The following is a 27737-nucleotide window of genomic DNA, read 5'->3' on the forward strand; positions in this document are numbered from 1 at the left end:
ATAATATATATAATATATTATATATAATATTGTATAACAATACTGTTACACTATAATAAAAATACTGAAAATGTGAAGTTGCACTTCAGCTTGTGTGAAATTGCTATACAGCAAAAAATCCAGAGTGAAGTGAACTCTCCTGGGAATAGGCTACATGTGAGACCACACTTAAGAGTGTGAAATAAGAGTGTTAAATTAACACTGAAGCAGAGTTAAAGTTAATGAGGTAATTAAGAGATTCTTTGAGTGGTGATTGACCATTATTTACTCTGCTTCAGTGTTAATTTAACACTCTTATTTTAACACTTTCACACTCTTGAGTGTGGTCTCACATGTACTCCCGGGAGAGTTCACTTCACTCTGGATTTTTTGCTGTGTACCTAAAGTAAATAAAGATAATTTGATCCTACAGCTCCAAACTTGGTCCTGGAGGGCCGGTGTCCTGCAGAGTTGAGTTCCAACCCTAATTAAACACACTTTAACCAGCTAATCAAGCTCTTACTAGACACACTAGAAACTTCCAGATAGGGGTGTTAAGCCAGTTGGAGCTAAAGTCTGCAGGGCACTGGCCCTCCAGGATCTAGTTTGAAGACCCCTGTCCTACAGAGTTGTTACTTTGCACAGGCTTTTTGATCATTACAAATAATAATGCAAAATTATTTTCCTAGAATAGAAGATATTCTGTCTCTTGCATCACATACATTATCAATAATTGAGTATGTGGTCTTGAAGAGGATCCTTTTTTTTCTCTCGTTTGGACTCGGTCTTGACTTGGACTCAACATTTTTCGACTTGGATTTGAGCCTCTTTGGACTCGGTCTCGACTAGTCCTGGTCTTGGACTCGACAAAGCTGGACTTGACTCCAGCTCTAACAGACAGACAGACAGACAGACAGACAGACAGATAGATAGATAGATAGATAGATAGATAGATAGATAGATAGATAGATAGATAGATAGATAGATAGATAGATAGATAGATAGATAGATAGACAGACAGATAGATAGATAGATAGATAGATAGATAGATAGATAGATAGATAGATCTCTTTTGTTGTGGACAGATGCAGTACTGCAGGACATTCCATTCTCCTCCCAAAAGTAAACCACTGGAATTCTCTTTAAATTAGTTTGAAAATTGTACTATAATTATTTATTTTAAAGATCGGTAGCTCTACTTAACGTTTCGTCGACGGGGATTGTGATTAACAAGAGAGAGAGAGAGAGAGTGAGAGAGAGGATGAGGATGAGGATGTGGGATTGTGTGGAATAAAAGGAGGAGGGATTATTTGACCGGATAGCACAGTGACATCAGGCCAGAAAAATGTGTGTATGTGTGTGTGAGGCTGCAGATTCAGAGAGAGAGAGAGAGAGAGAGAGAGAGGAGGGGGGTATAGGGAGGAAAAGGCGTTTCCATTCTCAAACCGGCGAGACGCTCAGAAACGCGCGAGCTTCATCCACAGAACGGACGCGTAAAGTTTCCGCTGCGTCTTCCTTCATAATAACCCCAGCTTCTGAGAAGATATTCACGCTCTTTGACGCTGATGTTTTGACCGAACTGTGTTTGTGCTGAACTGGACTTGTATTTGGGTGGCCAAAGCTCACCGCGGATCTCATCCATCACCACCGGGAGCATCATCATCATCTTCATCTTCATCATCTCCGGATCACGGGCGCGCGGAGTAAGTCTTTCATCTATCCGTGAAAACTGTGCTTTATAGAAGTAGAATGGTCCTGGACCTTGGAGCACCACTACCATTCATACAGTGTACCATGGTATTTCTATCTAATACCCGATTCAATAGCACTGCCACAGTAATATCTATCTATCTATCTATCTATCTATCTATCTATCTATCTATCTATCTATCTATCTATCTATCTATCTATCTATCTATCTATCTATCTATCTATCAGCGGTAGATCGCTGTGGATTCACGCAGCCGCTGTCAATCCGGTTTGGCTGATTGTTCGGCGGAATGCGTGCTCTATTAAAATAATAATTGAATTATATTTGTGTCTCAGCTAAGCCGGAACATGATCTGAACGCCTCTCCTATTGTTTTGTTCCATAGAACCACCATGTTTCAATTATTTTCTGCTGCTGTGTAGAATAATGACTGGTGGAATCCCGATTCCTGATTTTTAACTAACATTTGGATTTGTAGTTCAGTATTTTTCCTGCATTATTTTTGTTCTAGTGTAACCTAGGACTTGCATAATGCAGGCTAATTCATGTTAATGCATGACATTCCTCTACTCTGTCTGCTTTCACCACCAACCCTTTTTTTTATTTTCACCAACAAAATCTGGCAACCATCGAACCTTCTGTGTTTATTAGCTAAAGGAGCTCAGAGAAACTGCTGTGGAAGCAGTCTGGATGCGCTCATAACGCAACCTCACGACACAAACCCTCTTCCTGTTGGACTGTAGTGCTTCCCTCTTCCTCTCACAGCTGCTTTTCGTCTCGCCTTAACCAAGCAAAACCAGATCCGAGCGTGGAATGAGCAGATGCAGGATCTGGCAGTCACACAGGTGTGTGTGTGTGTGTGTGTGTGTTCCCTGCACCTGGCGAATGGTTTCTGCTCTTCTATCTCATATATTGATTGGTGTTTTTCCTGTGGTAAGGGAAGGACGTAGCTCAGCAGAAACACACCTCCCTCATTGTCCTTGTGTGTAGAGAGTGTCTCAGGCTGGCATTGTTTGCTGGCCAAGAATGGTGATGGACACCTTGTTTAACAGAAACTTTAGACCATTAACAAGCCAAACCCGCAGCTATACTGTTTTCTTCCGGTCCTGACAGACTTCAGTCTCTCTTTCCCCCCAAAAGACTGATCAGATTACAAGCAAAACATAAAAAAGGCAGATCATGTAAAGCAGGTTGGTTTTGATTCAAAAATGAGTTGCATGTCTGTTCCGGAAAAAATACCAAATGCAAATAGTACAATCCAACTAACCATGCAATCTTAAGACAACAGGATCCTTATCAAGAAGCAGAAGCAAAACGCTGTCTGCACCTTACACTTGGTTTTTTTTTATGCATATTCATCTGCTTTTATGGTAAAATCTAACCAAATTAAGCAGGCGATGAACAATTTTGGTACTGTTTTGAGAACCATTAATTTAAAGTGTGTTCACTTATGCAGGTGCTGTTTTTTATGCAGCGTTTTTGTGATTCTTCCAACATTTATTATCTTTGCTGCTGTCTCTGGATATTCACTGCTTTTTCTTGATATCTGACAGGAGCGCCTGAGGCGTTTGCTCTCGTCTGGTCTTCACCTCACTATCTAGACTATTACGCTGACGTTTTTAAAAAGACTGTCATCGCTGCTTTTGTCCCTGTAAGTTTTGGTCGCCTATCTCTGTATGTGTTGTATATTATTGGCGTAATGCTGAATGACACGGGCTGGCAAACAAAAGCGTTTGATGAGGAGTGTTCTAGTGCCATGCGAGTCTCTCTTGAGTACTGTTACATAAGGTCCATTTGGGGTTTCAGGTTTGCTGTGTGTGTGTTTGGTTCTCTCTGGTAAATCTTCATCGTGCTGTTCGGTCATCTCCTGAGTGATATAATGACCGTGCAATTTTACGTCCGCTCCGGTCTCACTCAAAAGGTCGAACTGAATCTATCCTCTGTTCGGTTTCATTTAGAGCAGACAAAGGTTCACAGCAGCTCTGGACTGTAGTAGCAATGCTTTTTAAACCTGACTGATTAAAAACAAGCTTTCTTGCAGTTGCTCTGAATAGTGTTCATCCCTTTTTTTGAACGGGATTAGTTTTATGAGGTGGTGGTGTAATGTAATAATTACCAAACCCTGTCTGTGAATTTAATCCCATTTGAATCGGCCATACTAGTAATTTCATTGGATTTTTCACAGACTGGACATTCCTAAAGATTCTAGCATCCGTTAACTTCAATTGTCTTGAAGAAATAACCAGGGCACTTAAATAACATTGGATATATATATATATATATAATTATGTATAGCACAGCCAGCAATAGACACAGCCATTCACATTTAGCCAGTTAGATGCTGTTATTCAAAGAGGAACATCACAAGCATTTTCAGAGTAAGCTAGAGTAGAGAAGCCATAGCAGAAGTAAAAAGGCAGAAAAGTCAAGGAAAAGATTACATGAACAGTGTTGTTTTAACAAAACTTATTAATTATAACTCGCAGAAGTAGTTTCTTGAAGGTTCTAGCCTATTGGTCTGAGGTTGGATGCTTGTTCTACCGCAGAGGAACAGAGAGAGTGAAGGGTCTGGAAAGCGACTCAAACAATGTTGTGATGGTTTATCAGGCACTGCTTGGCCATTAAGGACGAGAAATAACATAGACTACTTGGAGAGGGTTGAGGTAAGAGCAACATATGGAAATACGTGCATATAAGGAAGTTCAAAGGCACGGTTGCATCAACAAACCCGTTTTTTATACCAATTTAGCATTTGGTATTACTATGGGGTAGGTTTAGCGCTGGGTTGGGTGTAGGGATATTTCCAACACGATAGAGCATTGCCTTTTACAGACACTCTGGGATATTTGAATTATGAACCACTGCATTACATACCTGAAGCAACATAATAAAAACACAACAATACGTGCCTATCAACATAACAAAAACATGCCAGGGTCGTGTTTTAGCACCATTACTGGACGTTTCACTTCGAAATATGCAGTAAGGTACGTAATAACGGTATTGCAGAAATGTATTAGTATTATGAGGCAGGTATTTCTAGTGAGTTGGGTAAGAGGATCCTGAAATCTGACGCCAAAGCCTTGAATTGAATGTGCTCGGCCACAGCCATCTGAATTGTGAATTGACTATAAACTTTACAGTTGTCTGCAGTAACACTGATTTACAGACTTGTGTCCTCAAAACTAAACCCATCTGCACATGGCTTTTACCTGATGTGTGTTTTGTCAAGATAGGAATATGTCAGTTTAGAATATTTTTAGGTTTAAGTTGCTTTGATGGCAAATGCATCAAAGGATTATTTAAAAAAATAAAAATAAATAAATATTGTGGACCAACAGCTGCTGAGTGGCCAAGCAATCTGCCCTACACAATCTCACATACACATAATGAGACGCTCACAGGTACACACTCTCTCTCACACACACACACACACACACACACACACACACACACAGCACCTCTCATAATTCACTCTCTCTTCAGCCAAATGAAATGTCTCGCTGGGGATAATTTGATTTGATAAGACCTGATTCACTTCAGACTTCTGCACTCACATTGTGGTGTTACTGAGAGCATCTGCCAAGGACTGAAGCGCTGTGTGTGTGTGTGTGTGTGTGTGTGTGTGTGTGTGTTTGAGTGATGGTGGGTGTTGGAGTGGGAGTTATTTAGTAAAGGCAACATGATGCACCGCCCACTGTTTTATTTAGAAACAAATACATACATAAGCGTCTATTTACCCACTTATGGAATAGTGTGATCTGATCGTTTTGTTGATTTGTTTACAGCACAATCTTTCCATTTGGTTATTAATAGAATACTGAATTGATCTTTCCACAAATTTGTTTACAGAATACCATGGAGTCATCTTTCATTTGTCTGTGTATAAAATACAGTCCACGCATCTTTCTGTTGGTTTATGGAATACAGTGTTCTGGTGTTTTTGTCTGCCAGTTCTCTTATTGATTTTTTTCTCTCTTTAGATGAGAGTAACATCAAAGCATGAGAGCTTCATGTCACAAAACCTTTTGAAATCACTCGTATTCAGATGACATCAGATTTAGCTAATTGTCAATTGCAAGTTGATTAGATATTGGAAAATGTTATTATAGATAACAAAAAAAAAAGAAAACCCTTCTTTTATGACTTTCTTTCGTTCTTATTTTTCTCACATAAAAGAAGAAGAAAAACAAAGCATGAATACATTTTTTTTATACATACAGTGTAAGTCAGTGGGGTCCAAAACAACACTGGACCCCTTTGACTTTTATTGTATGGAAATTTTCTGTTGTGTTCCACACAAATTTTCCCTTTTTTACATGAACTATCCTTTTAGGCTTTGATCAATTGACCCAAGATGCTGGTAATGTAACACGGCAGCTTTCATTTTTCATTTTCATTTTCACGTTCGGCTGAAGCGGATGGTGGTTGTCATGGCAACGGCTTTCCTATACCTCAGTGATGTCATGTTCTGATGATGTGCGGATGAATTGATCGTTAGTCTGAAGACACTCAGCGTCTCTTTGATTCTGACTTAGAATGACTGTTAAAGGCATTGATCCACAAATACTGCCTTCTTTTGATGTATTTCTCATAGGATTCATAAAGGAAGGAACCATGGATGTAGAATGCATTAAAATAATTATAAATCAAGAATCGAATGCACACACAGAACAAATGTATAATCTAAATAGAAACGGAAGCACTAATGGACAGTGACAAAAATAAGCACCGAAGTGAACTGTAAGATTATGAATGGCACAGTGGTGTGTGTGTGTGTGTGTGTGTGTGTGGTGTTTGTAGATTGAAGCATAATGACTGTGGCTGTCCTGACACACACTCGCTGTGATGTGTAACCTATAAAGCAGCATGACTCCTCACCCGCTGATATCTCAGCATGAACCCTGAGGTGTGTGAAACCATCAGCCTACAAACCATCTGACTGAACGGCACACCACTCCCACGCAAACTACATTACCCACAATCCCCCAGTGTGGAGCTGAGTCACAGAGAGCCATCAGGACACGCAGTCGTGTGCTCCACGGGATCTGGCCTGCACTCATTCAGATTTGCACTTCACTCTGGCACGGTTATGCTCAAACACATAAACAGTTAGAGATGCATCAGGCATGTTATGATTTATGATGCTGGCTTGAGAAAATCATTATAATATTTTTTTATTTAAACTTATTAAAGGGGTCATGAACTGCCTTTGTTTTGTTTTTTGTACTGTTTTCGGAGATCCACTTATAATGTTATCAAGATCTTTACATCAAGAAACAGTTAATAGTTGTGTATGTTTGACCGCGTATATTCCTCACAGATAGATGCTCCTGAGATTCAGGTCAAAAACACATAAACAACTCAATACATGTCAAAAATTTGTAAGAAGAGACACAGCAATAGTGAGCATGCAATTTACAGAGTTACTCACAAAAGAGTCTATTCACTCTTTCCTAACAGTGCGATCAGAAGGAAGGCAATGCAAACACTGTTTTTCCACAACTTGGCTCAGCGTCTTGTCTACAGAGCCATCTTTATCATTAAGTTTCTGCATAGACCTGCATGGTCGCCTCTCTCTTAAATTTTACATGCATGAATCGGTGGGTGTGGCTAAACAGGCAGTGATGTAGAATCGGTGGGTGGGGCTAAACAGGCAGTGATGTAGAATTGGTGGGTGGGGCTAAACAGGCAGTGATGTAGAATCGGTGGGTGGGGCTAAACAGGCAGTGATGTAGAATCATGGTAAAACATGGTAATCAGTAGGGGTGGCACGGTTCGCGGAAAAAAACCGAACCGCACGGTTCTCCACACACGGTTCGGCACGCGCTAGGACTGCGGTTCAACTGAATTCTGTCAACGCATGTGGTTTGTTATAAATAACACGTAAAACAAATAGGGTTCGGCTAATGTATGTTTCTGTTAATGGATGCGCATTCTGGCTTCCCAGTACATTATAACAACAGCGTTGAGAAAAAAAATAAAAATAAGTGGACAAATCATTCACTCTTGTTCAATGCGAGTGCGTATGCTGGAATATGAGCATTTATTCCGTCATCACCCGGTGCTGATAGCGCGCGCACAGGTGAGACCTGAACAGCACACGTTGATATCGGTGTTTAGACTAAAGTCATGTAAGCTTTGCCAGCTCAAATATTTAAGAGCCAGAGGACGCGAGCTCGCGCGCGCAGTGAGAAGATTTGTGCGTGCTCTCATCAGAAGCGCACAAACCTGCGCCTCAGAACGCGCGCAAATATGAAGCTCTCTCTGAAGTATTGTGTTTTAATGGATAAATTCACACAAAATTCTGTCAAAATGCCCGTCTTGGTAAGTATCCTATAGCAGACATAGCCGGCTGGGCGTACAGTATCAGTGCTTTCTCTTAAAGTGACAGTTAATATTAAATAAACAGCAACAACAAAGAAATCACTCACTGCTCTTGATTGAATCGCTTTTGTAACTTTAATAAAGAGTAATCTTTAATTTATACAGTCAAATATGCAATGCTGTTTTACCTTTGATTACTTTAATCGTACTTCAATTTCTGTACCTAAAAAACCCCCTGAAAATCACTGATTATTTTATTTGTATCTTTACTCTATTGTATTTTTATTTGTGCTGTTGCTTGTAGTTAAAGGTCTGCTTTTATTTGTGTACACTCACAATGAAAACAAAACAGATTTTATATATATAACATGTAATAATATTTAGCATTTTCACATCAAAATAAAAGAAACTGAGCAAAGTAGATGTCTTTTTTTTCCCTGTTGTACCGAAATTGTATCGAACCGTGACCCCCGAACCGAGGTACGTACCGAACCGTGACATCTGTGTACCGTGCCACCCCTAGTAATCAGGCAGTGATGTAGAATCGGTGGGTGGGGCTAAACAGGCAGTGATGTGATATAGAATCGGTGGGTGGGGCTAAACAGGCAGTGATGTAGAATCGGTGGGTGGGGCTAAACAGGCAGTGATGTGATATAGAATCGGTGGGTGGGGCTAAACAGGCAGTGATGTAGAATCGGTGGGTGGGGCTAAAAAGGCAGTGATGTAGAAGCAGGCATTGATGTTCTTCTGTGGAGGCAGTGCTTATCCACACTATTACATCATAGAGTCATACATTCCACTGTCAGCTGTCGTTTTGGCAGACTGGTTTCAGTATAAGCCGTTTATAGACTATGCAAAAATTTTGAGTTTTGAAACTTGAAATAGAGGATTTTTTTATAGAGGAGTGACCACTTATAGGTCAAAAGATCTAGGGGATTTTGGTTTTTCAGGTCATGACCCCCCTATAGTAATAATAATAATAATAGTCTGAGACAAAAAAATAAATAAAATAAATAATAATAATTTTAATAATCAGACTCTAACTCCACTAAGTGTTCAAGTTAAAACAACCAAACTTGCAACATGCCAACATAAGTAAGTGGCATACTACAAAATGCTAAAATGTGCTAGAAACATGTTAGTGATGTGTTAGAACATGACAACAACCTGTTAAATCATGCATGGAACTTAATTAAGCATTCTAAATGCTAGGAGTGTGTTAAAACATGGTAACCACATGTTAAATCATGTTGGCGACATGCTAAAATGTGCTAAAAACAAGCTAGCAACATGCTAGTGTTGCATAAAAATTCTATCATTGTACTATAACATGCTAGCAATGTACTAAAACTTGCTAACAGTGTGTAAAAATCTATAATGCACCATAAACATGGTAGCTACATTGTAGCGATGTTATAAAACATGTTGAAACATGCTGGCAATGTGCTAAAATATGCCAGTACATAAACATTCTAAAAAACGTTACCATGCTAGCATGTTAGCAGCTTTCTAAAACGTGCAAGAAAAAGCTAGCAACATACTAACGATGTGTTAAAACATGCTAGCAACATTAATTTAGCAATGTTAGGCAAGGCAAGGCAAGTTTATTTATATAGCACATTTCATACACAGTGGTAATTCAAAGTGCTTTTACATGAAAGAAAGTGAAATAGACATTAAAATCAATAATAAAAACAAGGAATTTTAAAATGATATAGAAAATGATTTAAAATAGAACAAGCTAGCAACATACTAACGATGTGTTAAAACATGCTAGCAACATTAATTTAGCAATGTTAAATAATACTAGCCACATGCTAAAATGTGCTTGAAACAAGCGAAAGCACAAAATGAGTAAATGATCTAGATTTCACACAGATTGTTAGATAAAGATGCAAGGCTTTATATCTGTACATGGTATTAAATCTACAGTATTATTTGCCTTTAAGAATAGGAATCAATCATAAATTCTGTTTCTGATTCTAAATGTGATTTAATTAAAGCTTATTGAAACTAAATGAATATCTTAGTCATATAAACAAGCTGATTTCTGTCTCATGAGCCCTAAGCAGATAGTGTTGTGTGCAGCCAGGTTTGGCGCAATTATGGACTTGAAGAATTGCTCGCAGTGCCTTACATCACTGTTTGCAGTGTGTGTGCTGCTGTGAGTGTAACTCTGTGGGCCGTGGGTAGGTGTGATTGGCTGCAGATACGATGTAGACCGTCAGATGAAATGCAGCAGCATCCTAATGAGGGAAAAAATCAATCATAAAATTGACTTCTGTACGTGTGTGTGTGTGTGTGTGTGTGTGTGTGTGTGTGTTATAATTCAGCGAAACTCCGAAACCGTCTCCAAAATATCTGCTGCCAGTGTGGAGGAGGGACAGAGAGAAAGAGATTGAGAAATGAACAGAAGATGAAGGTCCAGACTAAAGAAACAGCAGAGATGAGAGAAAAAATGCCTTTAAAGTTTCAACAATTATGGCTGTTTGGAAATACTAAGCTATTATTAAAATCCAAACAAAGAGCTAGTGTATTGTGTAATGTATGACCTCTGACCTCTGTGAGTCACGACTGGCTGATCATAGACAGTGTTTTAACCTAAAATCAGAGGCTTGAGATTAAACATAATGTTCAGCTCTGACACAGCTCAGTCTTTGCAGTGTTTGAGTCACTCATTCTGTGTTCAAACGTGTCAAAACACAATCGCTGTACCTGATAAAACCATCTGGATCACACTTACTAGTCAACCTGTCAGTTCAGGGAGTGTGTTTTCATCTGTCAGACATTTCAGAGCATTTCTCATCATCTGCACTACATCACAGAAACATACCTGTTCTATGCTGGATAAATAGCCTTTGCCATTTATGATTTAGATACACATTTGGACTCTTTATTGCATGGTAACTGCAATTATGTAAAAATGTATTAAAGTACATTCACTACAATTAGGCACACTTCATTTTCACAAGGTTTGTTCACAATGACTAGTCTGTGTTTAAGGAAGCCATGCTCCATTTCTGCCAGACTCTGATCTGTCATGTCTCTTGTAAACAAAATAAAACAAACTAATTGTCCCACTTGTTGGTTGTTGGACAACTGGTCGATCATCTTAGCTCATCTCTACGTCTGTTGAAGTGATGTTTTGTTGACATGCCTGTATGAGATGATCCGTTCAGTGTCTCCACTGAGATCTAGATGTGTTCTGGTCTCTTTCTAAGCCACATGCAGACAGAAGACAGGTAGACAGATGAGTGAGACGGATGTGACGAGATCTTCACGCTCATCTGAGGTGTCTTTCTTTGTCTTTGCTCTCTCTTTCTCTCTCACTCACACCGAGCGCGAGCGCCTGTCTCGTTCTCCCTGAGGCGCTGTGTTATTTTCAGCGGTAATGAAGTAAAAGCTTTCTCCTCGAATATGCTGTATCGCTCTGCGTTTCTCACGGACAGAAATGACTTGATGAATTCAAGCCATTTATACTTTACAAAATATCACAAACATCGGTAATGACATTCATAAAATAGACGCAGCTAGGGATAATATGGTAAGTTTATTTAATTCGGCTTTCCTTATAAAACCCAGATGCCACAATTCACATTTCTGGAAAATAATGTGGAAAGCATGAAGACATCTGTTGAGTGACTCATCAGGAGCAGAGGTCTGAGAGAGAACAGACACTGACGTTATTCTGGAGATGCCTGTGATCTGAACGAGGTCTTTCTGAAGGCAACGCGACTGATGTTTGCCCTTCAAAACCTCACCAGGACAATCATAGGGTTCACCAGGCCGCTGGACACTTAAGTACACTTTTAAAAAGTGACCTTTGTAATAATGTCATATGAAAAGTTTTACTTCAGAGTTGATTTTAAATCAAAATGTTTTGTTGTGTTTTAGTACATTTCTTCTGATGTGTTGACTGACATACTAAAGCTCATGTCATTTATTACATATTTACAAACTTATTTAATATTACACAAAGTTAATTTCTTTTAAACGTATTAAATTGCTAATTCATTACGGATATATTTAAATACATGTCATACTAGTTTCAATAGAAATGCCATTAAAGTATATTTTAGTTTATCCTAAATGCTTGTCAGCAGTATTTTAATCATATTTCATAGACATTAGAAGTAGTTTTTAAATCGTATAAAGATGTATATAGTAAGTCCTATTTAAGTGGGTCAAACACGCTCTAAAGTTCAGCTAATTGCATTTAATTCATACTATACTACATTTTTACATTTACTTGTAATTAACATGAAATCCAGTGTCTAATAATGATATGCAAAGGCCACGTGACTTTTTCCAATTGTTTGTTATTTTCAGAAAAAGGAGGACTTGAGGACTTTTAAACATTTTTACTCAATTAAAAAATAAATAAATAAAACTATAAAAATAGTAAATTCAATATACAAAGTCCCTTGGAGTCTTATGGCGCTTTTCCACTGCATGGTACGGCACGGGACGGTTCACTTCTGGGGGGTTTTCCACTGGGTACAGTACCTGGTACCTGGCACTTTTTTCAGTACCACCTCGGCCATTACCAAAACTTGACGTGTAAACTCTGCTGACCACTGATTGGCCAGAGAGAATTGTCACTGCCTGCATCATTGAACTTGAATTCATCATTGAATCATTGAATCATTGAATCATTGGCACGAGACACAACAGACCTGCTAGAATTAAATCAGCACAGCCAGTGAAGGACCGAACGCAACTGTTTTGAGTTAGCGCACTTATTTTAAACAACCAAAAAATGTCTGTTTCGTTGTCTGTTGGGGAAGAACCTCTTGTTGATAGCCGAGGAGCGGATCCAGTGAGAGCGTGATGGAGCGATGCAGAATGAAAAAGTTTTTCAGGAGTCAAGGCAGTAGATGCGGCGCAACTATAAGGACATGTGAATAAAACATCTGAGCTGCTGAGGATGCAGATTAGGTCTATTTTTCAAGGTAATGCGCCTCAAAAGCTACCTAAACACGTTTGTGTCTGCGCAAGTCATTTCACTCCAGACTGCTTTGGGGATGTCATGTTGTTATAGTGCATAGTGTTTTAACCTCTTCTGGAGACGGGGCGGGAATATGCAGCTCATTTGCATTTAAAGGGATACACACCAAAACAGTTTTTTAGACACACCCCAAAAATGTTCCAGCTGTTAAAGTTAATGATCTGTGGGGTATTTTGAGCTGAAACTTCACAGACACCCAAAGACCAATATTATATCTTGTAAAAAGGGGCATAATAGGTGCCCTTTAATATTTTGTTATTTTATGGCTTTTTCTAGGTCTAGAAATTACTCAAAATTAGGCTACTTCATTTATCCAGAATATTACAAAAATTAATAAACTAAGAAATATCTCAAATTTGAGCTGTTTTACATTCTTTTAAAAACCTTTAATTAAATATGTTTTAAAATAAACCATTTTTCCTTAATTTTATTTATTCCATGATGATGCACCTTCATGTCCACAATTCAGAGACGTTTCCATCCATAGTTTGCAATTATTTTTGTTTCCGTGGCAGCGATCATACTTCTAAAATGGATTATATATATATATATATATATTTAGCAGCACTGAATCAACTTGAATACATTAATTTATACAAATAAAAGCATTTGTATGGGGTGACAGCTGCAGGTTACCACTTTTACAGAGTAGTTGTCTGCTTAACTACCTTTTTGTTTTCATTTGACATCACAGTGCTCAAGCTGGAGAATAAAATTCAGAGTATTTACATATTTGACAAAGATGTGAATGTTTTTCCAAGTTGTAAACTCAAAAACCTGCAAGTCATTGGTTTGTCTTTTGTCTGAGACACACACACACACACACACACACACAACTCTCCTCTTAGAACAGCCTGTCACTGCCATCACACACACACACACACACACACACACACACAGCCTGCTTTTGTCTGCTGTTCTTTATGTATATGTGTGTGAAACAGAGGTCTGTGCGTCGAGTGTGAGGATGCCATGTGCGTCTGGCCAGGTTCTTCACATTGTGTGTGTGTGTGTGTGTGTGTGTTTTGTCTACTTTTCCCGTGACTAAACTCTTAACACCCCTCCCCCTCCACAGGGCCCCAATCCACACACACACACACACACACACACACACACACACACACACACACACATACACACACACTCAGCACATGCCATTGACTTCTATGGTTTTTATACAACACTAAATGTTGGACACTGAACAAGTGTGTCAAACTGACACATTCCCACAGTCTCGATCGTAATGTTTGCAGCCGCCTGTCACGTATCGTCATGGCGACAGCACCTTCGGACCTGTGCTTCTCAAAGACAGAGAGCCGTGAGAGTGTGTGTGTGTGTGTGTGTGTGTGTGTGAACATGTGAATCCAGGCTGATGGTGCGAGAGAGACTCTCCACCAATCGGAGTGCTTCCACATCACAATCGTCTCTCTTAGACACCAGCAGGACTGAATGGAGAGCAAGTGGAGTCTCTGTTTCTCAGAGGTTTCTCTTGAGAGAAAACAAAGCCAGGATTCTCACGTGTAGCGTTGCAGAGGACAATGCATGAATACAAAAATAGTATGCTTGTTAGAATTTATTATATTGTCAGATTCTAACACTTTATAATTACTGTTGAAGTAAAATTATATATTTCTTTCAGTGTCATCAAAGGTTTACTGCCTTTGAACGATCATAAAAAACCTGCATTATTTAATTTTTGGCATTTAAACAGTTAATTTCAGTATTTGACTAATTTCTTCTTTTGGAGAATGAAATCAAGAGTAAGTTAAAGGGGTTATATGATGTTGCAAAAAATAAATAAATTGTGTATTTGGTGTAATGCAATGTTTTTACAATGTTAAGGTTAAAAAAAAATATATATACATTTTCCACAAACCGTACATTATTTTCGTTCCTCTAAGCCCCGCCTTTCTGCAACGTGTTGATTTTTACAAAGCTCATCGTTCTGAGAAGCGAGGTGTGCTCTGATTGGCCGGCTATCCAGTGCATTGTGATTGGCCGAATACCTCAAGCGTGTGACGGAAATGTTACGCCCCTCACCGTATTTGGAAACACGCAGCTGTTCCACGACAACAATACTACGTTACGCCTTCTGTCTTTGTGTAAACTAGAGGCTGACATTTTTTCGGGAATCCCGCGGGTCACGGGAATCCCGCGGGAATCCCACGGGATGGGAAACAAAATCACTATTAATAACGTGATTGGGACGGGACTGGAAAAAATGTAAGCGGGAGTGGGCGGGACCGGGAATCGTAATACACTATGATAACTATAACTATACAGAAATATACCTTTTAAATAAATAAACTAATTTTGAACTCAATACTAGTTGTCCTGTCTCTTTATGCTCTCCTCCTGTTTGCTTTGGTGTAGCCGGTTAAGTGAATGGCGTGCTCCACACACCCGTAACAGTTGGTGGCGATAGTGCCAACCACCAATAATGGTAGAGAAGAAGTAGGCTTCTTCACGCACTTTTTAGCCGCGAAAATCATAACCAAAATGGAGGCAGACGTGAAAGCTACACTGCAACGACTACTGTCTGAAAATAATACGTCAGTTGTGCTCACGGATATTTCTGGGCGGTCTGAAATAACAAAAAAAAATTTACGCGTTGAGAAAGATGGCGTGAAAACGCCATACGCCAGCTGCAAGACTTGTAGACAACTGATTAAGTACTTTTCAGACTCGGGCACGAGTGGCCTTCAGCATCACACATGCAAAGCAGCCCTCTCGAGGCAACCGACAATTTCTTCCTTCTTCCTTCCTTATATAATGTGTGTGTGTGTGTGTGTGTATGGATGGATGGATGGATGATTTGCATAAAATTCAACATGAAACACACTGTGCATTGTTAAGATGACTTTCAGTTCAATAAAATAAATTACATTTTGGATTTTTATTCAACTAAGCTGGGCATGCTGTGATCTGTACTGTATTTTTTTTTTACTGTAACTGACAGATTCCAGCCAAAAAAAAAAACAACACCACGGGAGTGGGAGGGAATGGGAGTCATTCTTCTGGGATTGGGACGGGACGGGATTTCCCCCCAGTTTTTTTATGGGATTGGGATGGGACGGGATTTTTTTTGTGGGAGTGGGACGGGAGAGGTTTGAAAATTCACTCCCGTGTCACCCTCTAGTGTAAACGTGGGCGGTGTTTTGCAAATCATCCAACCCAGTAACGTAGATTTTTGGGGGCTTATTTGAATTGGCATTTTAGGAAGCGTGAACAAGTCTTAACTTTTAGAAAGACTATAGTCTTTGCGACTTTACGGATCTTATATATGCAGAACAGCTTGTAACACTCCAAAGAGAAAGGACAACTTTAAATTGCGTCATATGTAAGGGATCATCAACGGTTTGCTGTGCATTAAAGGACTTTCACTATAGGATGCACACTTCAAGTAGGAAACACTTACTTTCACCCAGCAGGATGCATTAAATTGATCAAAAGTGCCAGTAAAGACATTTAATATTACAAAAGATTTATATTTCAAATAAATTCTGTTCTTTTGAACTTTCTATTCATCTGTGAATAATAAAAGAAATGTGTTCAACATTGATAATAATCAGAAATGTTTGTTGAGCAGTAAATCAGTATATTATTATGATTTCTGAAGATCATGTGACACTGAAGACTGGAGTAATGATGCTGAAAATACAGCTGCAGATCACAGAAATAAATTACTGTTTAACACATATTCACATAGAAAACAGCTGTTTTACATTACAATAATATTTCACAATGTTGCCGTATTTTTGATCAAATAAATGCAGTCTTGATGAGCAGAAGAGACTCTTTCAAAACCTTTAAAAGTTTTACTGACGCCAGATGTTTGAACAGTAGAGTACGTCAGCAGGGTTTAATGAACAAGAGCTTGTCTATCTATGAGCTAGCAGTCTTTTTAAGCCAGAAACAGATTCTCATTGTTGGTAGTATTTGCCTGGTGCAAAATCCCTGAAGAGTTGCTCATCTTTTCCCACGATATGCTCAGATCTGCATGCCTTCAGAAGCACAGATGCCACATCTCCAGTGTTTGTGTGCGGCATGCAGCTTTCACACGAGAGCTTATAGAGGGACGTGAACAAATGCATTCTTTCTCACACAATTCTGAATCAATCAAGTGACTTATAATCAGAATTTTAAATGAATGCAAAACAAAAGCGGTTCAGATCAGTGCAGTGAGGTGTGCAACACTGTGAACACGGGACTAGTATTTATATCATAAAAACCTTTCAAAAAAGGGGAAATAAGAATAAACTCATGGCACTGTTTGCATAAAACACTCATCTCACAGGAATTATAAAAAACTCACCCAATAATAATATTATAATAAATAATATCAAATAATAAACTTTTTTTTTTTATAAATACGATTTTCTAAGTTGGAAATAAAGATTATTAAGAAAAAATATCATTTTTAATTCAATGTGTCATTTGCAATTTATTTATTTTATTTGTGAATTTGACTAGTTTTTACTATTTTTGATTTGAAATAAAATCAGTACCAGTTTATGAGCATCACATTTCTGAATTCAGACCCTCCACTCATACAGTTTTCATTTGGAAGTGAATCACTGTAAAAGCATTGTTTTTGGCCGTCTGAGGGCAGAAGTGATGTTGTGTGTAACTGAACGCTGCTGAAGTTGTGTTTGTGTTGTTTTCACATAAAGAGCTCTTGATGTGGAATAATGAAACTGGTTTGTGGATGAAGCCAGAATGGAGTTACAAGGTTTACCATAGCAACCCAGTGACCATGGTAACCTAGTGACTGATCGGAATTTAGGAGATCTGTGATGTAACACACACACACACACACACACACTCTCAGATTATAACAAAAAATGCTCTCATGCGAATCCCACTTGCTTCTATTTTTGCATGTCTTTTCCTGTTACACACATGCATGCTACACACACACACACACATGCAATAAACAAGCTTTTTCATTCAAACTCAGAAAAGGTCAGTGGGTCACTTCCTGTCAGCATCAAGTTAAATACTTAAAGTATTTTATACTTAAATATATAAGTTAATAATGCTCCATTAGACAATGAACAACCAAAATATGTTCTTACTTTCCATATTTGGTTGGTTTAAAAAATAAAAAGCAAATTTTTTGAGATATCAACCTCAAATTTGGAACACAGTGAACACACTTTGATTTTCTAGCAGGTTTAGAGTTCAACATGTTTCATAAAATGTATATTTCATATAAAATATTGTTCATAAACTATTTTCCTAAACTTAAACTTCTATAAATTTTCACTTTTTAAACTTTTTTTTTTTTTTACTTCAGCGATAATCTGCCATGGGTCTTCTTTTAAATGAGATCAAACTTAACTTCTGTGCTCCCAAGCTTACATTTTTATGACCCTTTTTTTGACATGGACATTTGTGCCCACTATGGACCTATGTGTATTTGTTTTCTTTAAATTGATGCACAAGGGATAATATTGTAAGTTTCTTGATTTCAGTTAATTAGACATTTTTGATTAATACAATTTAATTTAGCCATTAAAACAGAAAAAAAAAAAAAAAAAAAAAAAACAGAATTTGGAGAAAAAATAAAACCGATTTCATAGGGCCCTATGTTTTCCACATTGCAGAAATCACAGGGCTTGTTATGAAAGCTTTGCTTCATCTGTGCAGGGTTTGTTTCATACTGTTTGTAATCAGAAATCCTGAGTCATGATCCAAACACTCAGATCCTCACTCTGGGTGTGTGTGTTTCGGTGTATGTGTGTGTGTGTGTGTGTGGTTGTTTCAGGATGTGTGAGAGTGTGTGTGTGTGTGTGTGTTGTAGTGATGCGCCTTACATCTGGCATTCACAGCATTCCAGCGCTCCGTATCGGCGCAAGGCCAGACTGTAGGACGAAATGAATGCACTGACTCTCTGCTGAAGGCGCACATGCAGGACAAACGCATTACTCCAGAGGTCAGAGGTCAAGTGCGGCAAACGAGCGCTGCAGATTCAGGAAGAGGAGGCGGATTTCCTCCGGCCGCGAGCGCAGCGCCGCTCTTGCACTGGGAAAAGTCTGGTTGCCTTGGAGACCCAGCCGGCCTCACTTCCTGCCGTTACCGTGCTTTCACTTCCTTGCTGGGCTCGGCGGGCGGCGGAAAAAACAACAGCGAGACGTAAACGACTCTTTCCTCTGCTGACAATCACTACTCTTGCTGTTTACAGTGAGACACGGTTAGAATGCACTGCTGGAGAGTCTTTGGATTTACCTGGATACTTGCACAAATTGATCAGACACAATAAACCTTTATTTATGTATATATACATTTACACACTATATATGGATTTTTGACTTTCATGAGCTGTAAGCTCTAATCAAAATAAAAAATAAACTTTTTGAAATGTTTTACATGTAATGAATCTATTATACAGTATATGCTAATTTCACTTTTTGAAAGTTACAAAAGATATTCATATTTTTTGAATCAATCAAACCAGCACTTATACAGTATAAACCATATCAATGCGAAAATGATGATATTGTGGCAAGTCTAATTTAAATGAGAAACAGCGAGGATGATATTTGAGAGCATTTGAGTTATTTTCTGCTTCAGTCTCCATAGTTGAATGTAAAAACCGTAATGATATGAGTAAAAGAAGAACGTTTTACTTTTGGGTGAATTATCCCTTTTAGACATGTAAGATATTCCTCTATGTTGTGTGAGTGTGTGTGTGTCTGAATGCCTGATTTAGAGGGTGTGTGTGTGTGTTTTGTGTAGAAATGTGTGCATTAATAAGCACTGTTTTCATGTGAATACCAAACATCTGCCAGCGGCGGCAAGAGCAGTAGATGGCTGGCTGGATGGATGAAGGAGAACACAATTAACATCATGTTCAGATTCTTGAGAGAGCGCACACCTTTGACTTTCTCTCATCCTCCTTTCTATCTCTGCATCTCTGTCTGTCCAACTCGTCCTTCTTCAGCTTGATGAAGCGGTTTCTGGGAAAACATCACGCTCGCTCATGAACATGTCAATAGACACACAGACACACACACACACATTTACCAAAGCGTCTGACTGAACGAGTGCTGACAAACGCTTTATAAAAGCTAATAAACAGCATTGTTTCTATGCAGTCGTTGTGTGTAAGCAGCTGTTATGGATGAGTTTCTGTCTCAGTGAGTGAGGGATCAGCTGGATTACCAGCTGTTTAACTCATTATTACTCAGCATACTGAACAGTTTTTTAGTGTGCTTGAAGTGATACCGTGCCATTCTAATAGGTGAGATTGTTTAATGCTAACCTCTTTCTCTCGTTCTCTGTTTCAGTAAGAGGATAGATGTGTTGTTATGGCTCTGGGAGTGTGTACCTGGAAGCTAGCGTCTGTCTGTTAGCGCTGCTGTGTTTTGACGCCGTTGAAAGCAATTACTGCGTCTGAGCGAGGAGCACACGGTGCTTTAACTGCATTAGTTTCCACTATCATTAAACATCACCCTTTAAACCTTCCCACAATACAGACGAGCCGCTAATGTCAGAGAAACAGCAGACGCCTGCACATATCCAACAAACAAACACATTCACAGCAAAGCATTTCCTGCCTCAACTTCTGCTGCATTATTGATTATTACAGTACGCTACTGAAACCTTAATCAGACTTCTGAAGCTGGAGAATTGATTTTCTAAAAATAATGATTCAATATCAACAGCACTAATTGGAAAGCGATTTGTTTCACTCCCTCAGTAAATTTATATGATAGTGAATCCAGTCAGCCGTCTCCACGGCAACTATAAACATGGTTAATTTCATGCAGCGTTAAACAATAGTGCAGAAAGTCAAGAATAAGTCAAGTGAGCAAATATATACATGAATCAGAAACATGAAGCTCAGTATGATAAACGCTCTCTTATTGATCAAATCTGCAAATCATGGTCTGATACAATCATATCAACAATGAAATACTGAGGAGAGATAGATAGACAGACAGAAAAAAAAAAATCTAAATTTAAATATATTTTCAAATTAAACCTAACAAAAATATGGCTAATGTACAATCCAGCATGTTTCTTTTTTTTTATTATTATATTATATTTATCAAATACAGTATGTGACCCTGGACCACAAAACCAGTCATAGGGGTCAATTTAATTATTATTATTTTTTAATTGAGATTTATACATCATCTGAAAGCTGAATAAATAATATTTCCGTTGATGTATGGTTTGTTATGACAGGACAATATTTGGCCGAGATGCAACTATTAGAAAATCTGGAATCTGAGGGAGCAAAAAAACTCTTTATCTTTAAAGTTGTCCAAATAAAGTTCTTTGCAATGCATATTACTAATCAAAGATTAGGTTTTGATATATTTGCGGTAGGACATTTGCAAAATATCTTCATGGAACATGATCTTAATATCCTAATGATTTTTGTCATAAAAGAGAAATGTATAATTTGGATCCATACAATGTATTGTTGCTATTGCTACAGATATACCTGTGTTACTCATGACTGCTTCTGTGCTGGAGGGACATATATAACAATTTATTCTCAGAGTCTGGTGTTGAAGCTGGATGTTTAATTCATATTGTGTGTTTCTTTTCTTTCTGTGGGACGTTTGGAGCTTGTTGGGATTTGCTGAGTGCTGTCCAGTGATAGATGTATTTTTCTTTGTCTGGATATGATTCGCTTGTGTCTGATCGTCTGGGTTTGTTCGCCTGTAGGCTGTTTGTTTTTTGGGAAGGCAGATGAAGCTCACTAAGTGAATTTCTCTCTGGACTGGATGAGCTGCTGAGAGGCTCCTTCAAGGTTGGTCTCGTGGCAGTTTGATGTTTTGTGATAAAAGCAGAGGAGATTATTCAGATGCGCCTGCAGAAGTGTATGACTCGTTTATTTGTGTATTTAATGAAGTGAGAGATACTCTGTCTCTATTACTGTATACCTGCCATCACTAGTTACGCAAAGTCACATTATCTAAAACGGCTTGAGCTGTTTCTAAGAAAATGTCTTGAAGTTTGGTAACCGTTATATAAGTGGAATAATTGACTCGTCAAATTCAAAATGACTGCACAGCTCAGGTGTAACTCCTCGGGGTGTCCATTCATTTCCAACAATTCAACAGTGAAACATCAATTATTCCTCGAGTTAAGAATCTTGATTTGGTGAATGACTATAATTACAGCTCTCTATGAAATTGCCTTTTCTTTTTTCCTTCAGTTGAATTTTCTAGCCTGCTTAACATAGACTCATTTTATATTTAGATATCTGTGTGTATTTATGATTCATTTTAATATTAAAAATGAGAAAATCTCTGACTCTACTCATTTAATAAAGGGTAAAAGTGAGTTGATGCTTCGTCGGTTTCCTACTTTTATTTTATCTTTATCTACAACCACAAAACCCGTAACATCGTCATTTACTCCTGACATTTACTCCTGAGGATTAACGTTACTTTCGCTTGGAAGTGAATGCTATGATCCCTGATCTGCCTAAATGCATCTATCCCTGCGTCCCAATGTTCATACTATCCGTCCTAAATGGTATGTGAGATTACAATAAGTGTGTCCCAAAGCATAGTATGCTGAAAAGAGTATGCCAAACGTCCCTGGATGGTCTATTTCAGGTTTCAGGTTTTTTACACTACCATTGAGAAATGTTAGCCGAAGTATGTTATAGACTTTTAATAAAGACCCTAAAGAATCTATCAACTTCATCCGATGACCCCTTTAAAGTTTGACTAATTTTGCTTTGTGTTTTGTCATTTTAATTAGTGTTTGGTTCTCTTAGTATGTCTATACGTTTTTTTTTTTTTATCATTTTAAAATTAATTTTATTTCAATTTTAGTTTAAGTTAAACTAAATGAAAATGAGATTTTTATTTTATTTTATTTATTTGATTTTGGGTTTAGTTTTTGTTAACTATAATAACCCTGGATCGGCCTTTCTTACATCCGTTTGCTAGCTGAATTGTGATTGGCCTTGTCTTTCTTGTGTTTATAGGTACATTGCCAACAAAAACAAAAGACGTGCTCAAATATCTAAAATCTCTCTGCTTCATTGAAAGTTGTTCTGCCTTCTTTCATATTTCCTTCAGAATCTGCACATCTAATTTAGTCTGTTCCAGCTCTGAGGGCTTTACACATCATTGTTCTCTGTCTCTGGTGTGTGTCTTCTCTCCCCTGCTGGAGGCTGCTGTAAGTGCAGCGCTGGATTGAGGTCAGCAGCAGATCAGAGCGCTTTACAGACAGCAGCATGTCAATACTCTTTGTACGGATATGAATCTGTGTAAGTGTGTGTGTCTATGGGATGGCTTTGTATGTTTCCCACTCTTTCTATTTCTTCCATCTCTCTCTCACACACACACACACAGTATTCTAGCAGTGACATTGAGGGTGATGAATGTGGAATATTTGCTCTGTTAAACCGGCTGCCGCAGCACAAATAATACATTGTAAAATCACAGAGGCGTCCATCTTGGCTCTGGATCCTGCACAGTTTCCTCAGACCTCTGTCCTCGTGTGGGATGGGAACTGCTAAAGCGTTCGGATTGATTTGTTTGCCATCACAGTGAATGTGGCCGCGGTGTATCATGCCACGGCTCTGTATTTTGACAACATGACGATAACAGTGCTGGTCGTGAGGGAGAAATGTCTGAGGAAGTGTTGCTGGTTGGTTGTGATGTTCTTGAGCTACGCTAGAGGGAGACAGAGAGCAATAACACCACAAACTTTGACCTTAGATTCTCAAAGTCTGTCCCAATACACACACTTGGTCACTTGAGAGTGTGTGCGAGACTGGTCTGATGAAAGTCAAAGCTCAGTGCCCTTAATAAACACTTATAGGGCTCCGGAGCGATATTTGAAGTTCAATATATCCCATCATTCATGTTTAGAAACCTGCAGGTCTTAAAAAGTCTTAATTTGCACTTCCACAAATTAAAGCCTAAGTTCTTACATCAGAGGAGAGTGTTTTTAATTCATAAAGTGGCATTAAAAATATTTAGTTTAATAAGGCGTTTTTTTTTTCGTAAATTGGACTAAAACGTAATGGTGGTCTACTGGAAGCTGTATTTTCAAACTTTGAATTGTTGCTAAAAAAGGGCATTTTTGTTTACAGACCATACTGATGTATTGTGTTACATTCTTATTCTTTAAATTTTCCTTACTTGGTCTTAAATAAGTCTTACAAACTCATACATGTACCTTCATAAACCTGGCAGAGAAACTGGCTCTGAAATCGTGCAGGGCCTATAAAAGCTTGTTATTGTAAGCTAAATTAATTGGATATAACTTGGTAGTAAAAAATATTAAAATATTATATGTGTGTTTTATAAACTAACTTTTACCCCCCAATTAGAAGCACTACAAAATACACTTCTTGACTTTGCAGAAAGAAAGAAAGAAAATAGGACATTGACACATGTATTCAGGACAAGTCCTAGAAAGAGTTGTTTTTAGGGTATCCTGATATCACACAATGCTACTAAAAGAAGCAGAGCTGCCAGATATGTTGTTGTTCTGATCTGTTTATTCTGTCTGTCTTTCCCAGAGAATGTCTGAATACAGCTCGATGTTGAGTGATCTGTCTGAGAACATCACTAATGAAGACCTGGAGCAGCTGAAGTCGGCCTGTAAGGAGGACATCCCTGAAGACCAGAGCATCTCCATCACCTCGTCCAAAGACTGGTTCAGTTACCTGGAGAAGAATGACAAGCTGGCACAAGGTGAGGAAGACGCTGGCCTCTTCAGTCTCAATCAGTATAGTGAGCGAAACTTTACGTTTCTCCTAAAATGAAAATTAATTTACTCTCCCTCGGGCTGTGTGGATGAGTCAAGCAGAGATTAGACTGAAGTTATGAGTCACTGATAATATTCCTCAAATATCATTTGATTTTATTTTCAAAGTATTGAAACATCTTGTGATTGGTTGTGAGAAAAGCATGAACCAATGATGTTTGACACAACTGCCTTTGTGAAAAAAGAACTTTAGCAAACTTCAAAAAATTGTACTTATTATGTTGAAACTTGTATGGCATTTATTTAAAAATATTTGTAATGAAGTTGCAGTTTTGTATAGATTTACAATCTATTAACTTTAAATGTAGGCTAATATTGGATAACATGCTACAACTAAAACAGTGATTTAAAATGTATTTTAAAGGGTTACTCCAGCCCCAAATGAAAATGTTGTCATTAATCACTTACCCCCATGTGGTTCCAAACACGTAAAAGCTTTGTTCGTCTTCAGAACACAATTTAAGATATTTTGGATGAAAACCGGAAGGCTTGTGACGGTCCCGTTGACGGCATAGTAAATTACACTGTCAAGGCCCAGAAAAGCATTAAAGACATTGTAAAAATAGTCCATCTGTCATCAGTGGTTCAATCTGAATGTTATGAAGTGACGAGAATAATTTTTGTATGCAAAGAAAATAAAAATTACGACTTTATTCAACAATTTGTCTCCTCCGAGTCACTGTAGAGCAATTTTGGAGAATACCCACTGGACTGTTCTGTGCCAGCAGCACCGAGTACAATTAATATGTTTAAACATTTATATTCCAAAAAATGAAATAAGTTATGTGTGTTTGGAGCAGCATGACGACAGACTTCTCCATTCTTTTAAATGAGAGTTGAGTTTATTGTACAGGCATGTGCTCATAGTTTGGTAAGACGTCTCTGTGATTGTCTTGCACAGATAACCTATCCTACATAGAGCACATCTTTGAGATCTCACGGCGGCCGGACCTCCTGACCCGGGTCATCGAGTACCGTACGACCGTGCTGAAGATCTCCGAAGACGAGGAGATCGACACCAAACTCACACGCATCCCCTCGGCGAAGAAATACAAGGGTACACAACTCTTCTCTTTAACAGTCTCTGTGTCCTTTACTTACTCTTTGTCTGTAACAGCGTTGTCTTTGTGTTTCTCCTCTATAACATTCATAGATATCATTCGCCAACCCTCAGAAGATGAGATTATCAAACTGGCCCCTCCCCCCAAAAAAGCATGAGGTCAAAGTTCATGACCTCTGCTCCTCATCCCCGGCACTTCATCTTGCCCATCATCATCATCACCAAACCACGCCCACTGCCCCGCCTACTCCACCACCTCCCACCGTACAGAAGCCAAGCAGCCAATCAGATCGCCAAGATGCTTTACAGCCACGCCCACGCCACGGAGGCATGGAACGCACGGAAAACTGAACGAAAGACAAAGAAATGGACAAAAAGACAGCGACCATAAGACTTGCAGACTTGCAGAAGTGAACGGGTCAGGTTGTGTGTCGGAATGAACAACAATCATTCTGTGTTCGCTGACGCTTGTGTTGAACTGTGTTTGAGTGAGAGAGAGTTTATTCACACCCTCGATAGCGCTGAGTGGGATTGTATCGTTGGTCAGATCAGCGCAGTTCATGTCTTAATGTGGCAAACTAGTGTGAATCAAGTAGAGAAACCGGTGTCGCCACTGATCGCGGTTCCTTTAGACACATTTATTCCCTGGTTAGTATCGTAGGTACATTCCCTTTAAAACACGACTCATATCAACATTTAAAAGAGTTACAGAGAATTCATCTCTGAATTTGTGTGATTGCCACTTAGAAAGCCAATATTTGCCTTCTTTAGAAATGAAATGCATTATTGCAGGGTATGCAATTACCTAGTAGAGAATTAATATTGCGTTTTATATTTCTGTATGTCATACTTCTAGGAAATATCAGTAATAGATTAATCACTGTTTCGTATCAAACGACAGCAGTCTTATATATCAGCATAAATGAGGTTTGTTAAAATTGCTTGGGAGACAAAATTAGACGTTTACCTTCTATTAATAAATGTATAACGGGCCTAACAACTCTGTCTGTGGATGATTAGATTACGGTAGAACACAAAATCCATGGGAAAAAAGAAAAAAAATCTTAATATGTGTTTAGTAAAGTGTTAGCTATTTCTGCAGTATTTGCATCAGGAAATAGAAGGCATATATTTTTGTTAAAACTTTAAATTGCTCAATTTGACTACTACTGTGAATTATTTATTCAGATGCCTCAGTATGCCATTATGTGAAACATTAGGATATCACATATATTTTCAGTTGATAATTTATATATTGATAGAGGGAAGGAAACAGCTGCAACTAAAACAGGGATATTTATGTCACAAATGTGGCTAAAAAAATAAATAAATCAATATGAATGAGATGGTAAACAACTATCCATAAACTGCAGCACTCAATACGTGGCCAAAAGTCTGTACGGATCACAAACAGTGTTTCCAAACAGCGCATCATTTTAACTGTGTCCGTATATATTTTTATCTATTTTTCATCCTAACACAGCACATTAAGATTGTGCTGCATTTATAAATCTTGATATCATGATTATGATTGTGATATGCCTTGGCCTTTTATTCGCACCATCTGCTGAAAGACTGTTTAAACACGACTCTAAATTAGCTTGATCACTGTGTCGTGGCTGTGCCCCTGCAGACTGTTGTTTTCATGCGATAAAGCGGTTATTGAGGACATGCCATGCGTGTTTTTATGCGTCTGCATTTCCACCCACGCATGAGGGCCGCATGCACCGTTCAGCTCCAGGCTGCTTCTGCAACTCTCTGTTACTCTGTTGTTGCATCGCAGCAAACAAGCTGTAAGACCTCAGCGAAACCTTACATTGAATCTGGAACTACGCATTTATAAAAGTCTGGGATACTTTGCAAAGCCAGATAGTGACTGGCCGTGAACATTCATGG

At 38.5% G+C, this 27737-nt stretch overlaps 1 protein-coding gene across 2 annotated transcripts; it reads left to right on the forward strand.

Moving 5' to 3' along the window:
• The first annotated feature begins 1318 nt into the window (after positions 1-1318).
• Positions 1319-27155, forward strand: LOC306884382 (astrocytic phosphoprotein PEA-15-like). 2 transcript variants are annotated; one of them, XM_079440196.1, is made up of 4 exons: positions 1319-1682; positions 24534-24708; positions 25683-25838; positions 25935-27155. In XM_079440196.1, the coding sequence occupies exons 2-4, from the start codon at positions 24537-24539 to the stop codon at positions 25997-25999; spliced, it is 393 nt and encodes a 130-aa protein (XP_079296322.1). In that variant the 5' UTR covers positions 1319-1682; positions 24534-24536; the 3' UTR covers positions 26000-27155. The 2 variants fall into 2 exon arrangements, with proteins under 2 accessions (XP_079296322.1, XP_079296321.1); XM_079440195.1 differs by lacking the exon at positions 1319-1682 and adding an exon at positions 2341-2534 and having other exon boundaries at positions 25935-26888.
• Positions 27156-27737: the final 582 nt, after the last annotated feature.

Source organism: Barbus barbus (assembly GCF_936440315.1).
Source record: "Barbus barbus genome assembly, chromosome: 2".
Taxonomy (NCBI): Eukaryota; Metazoa; Chordata; class Actinopteri; order Cypriniformes; family Cyprinidae; genus Barbus; species Barbus barbus.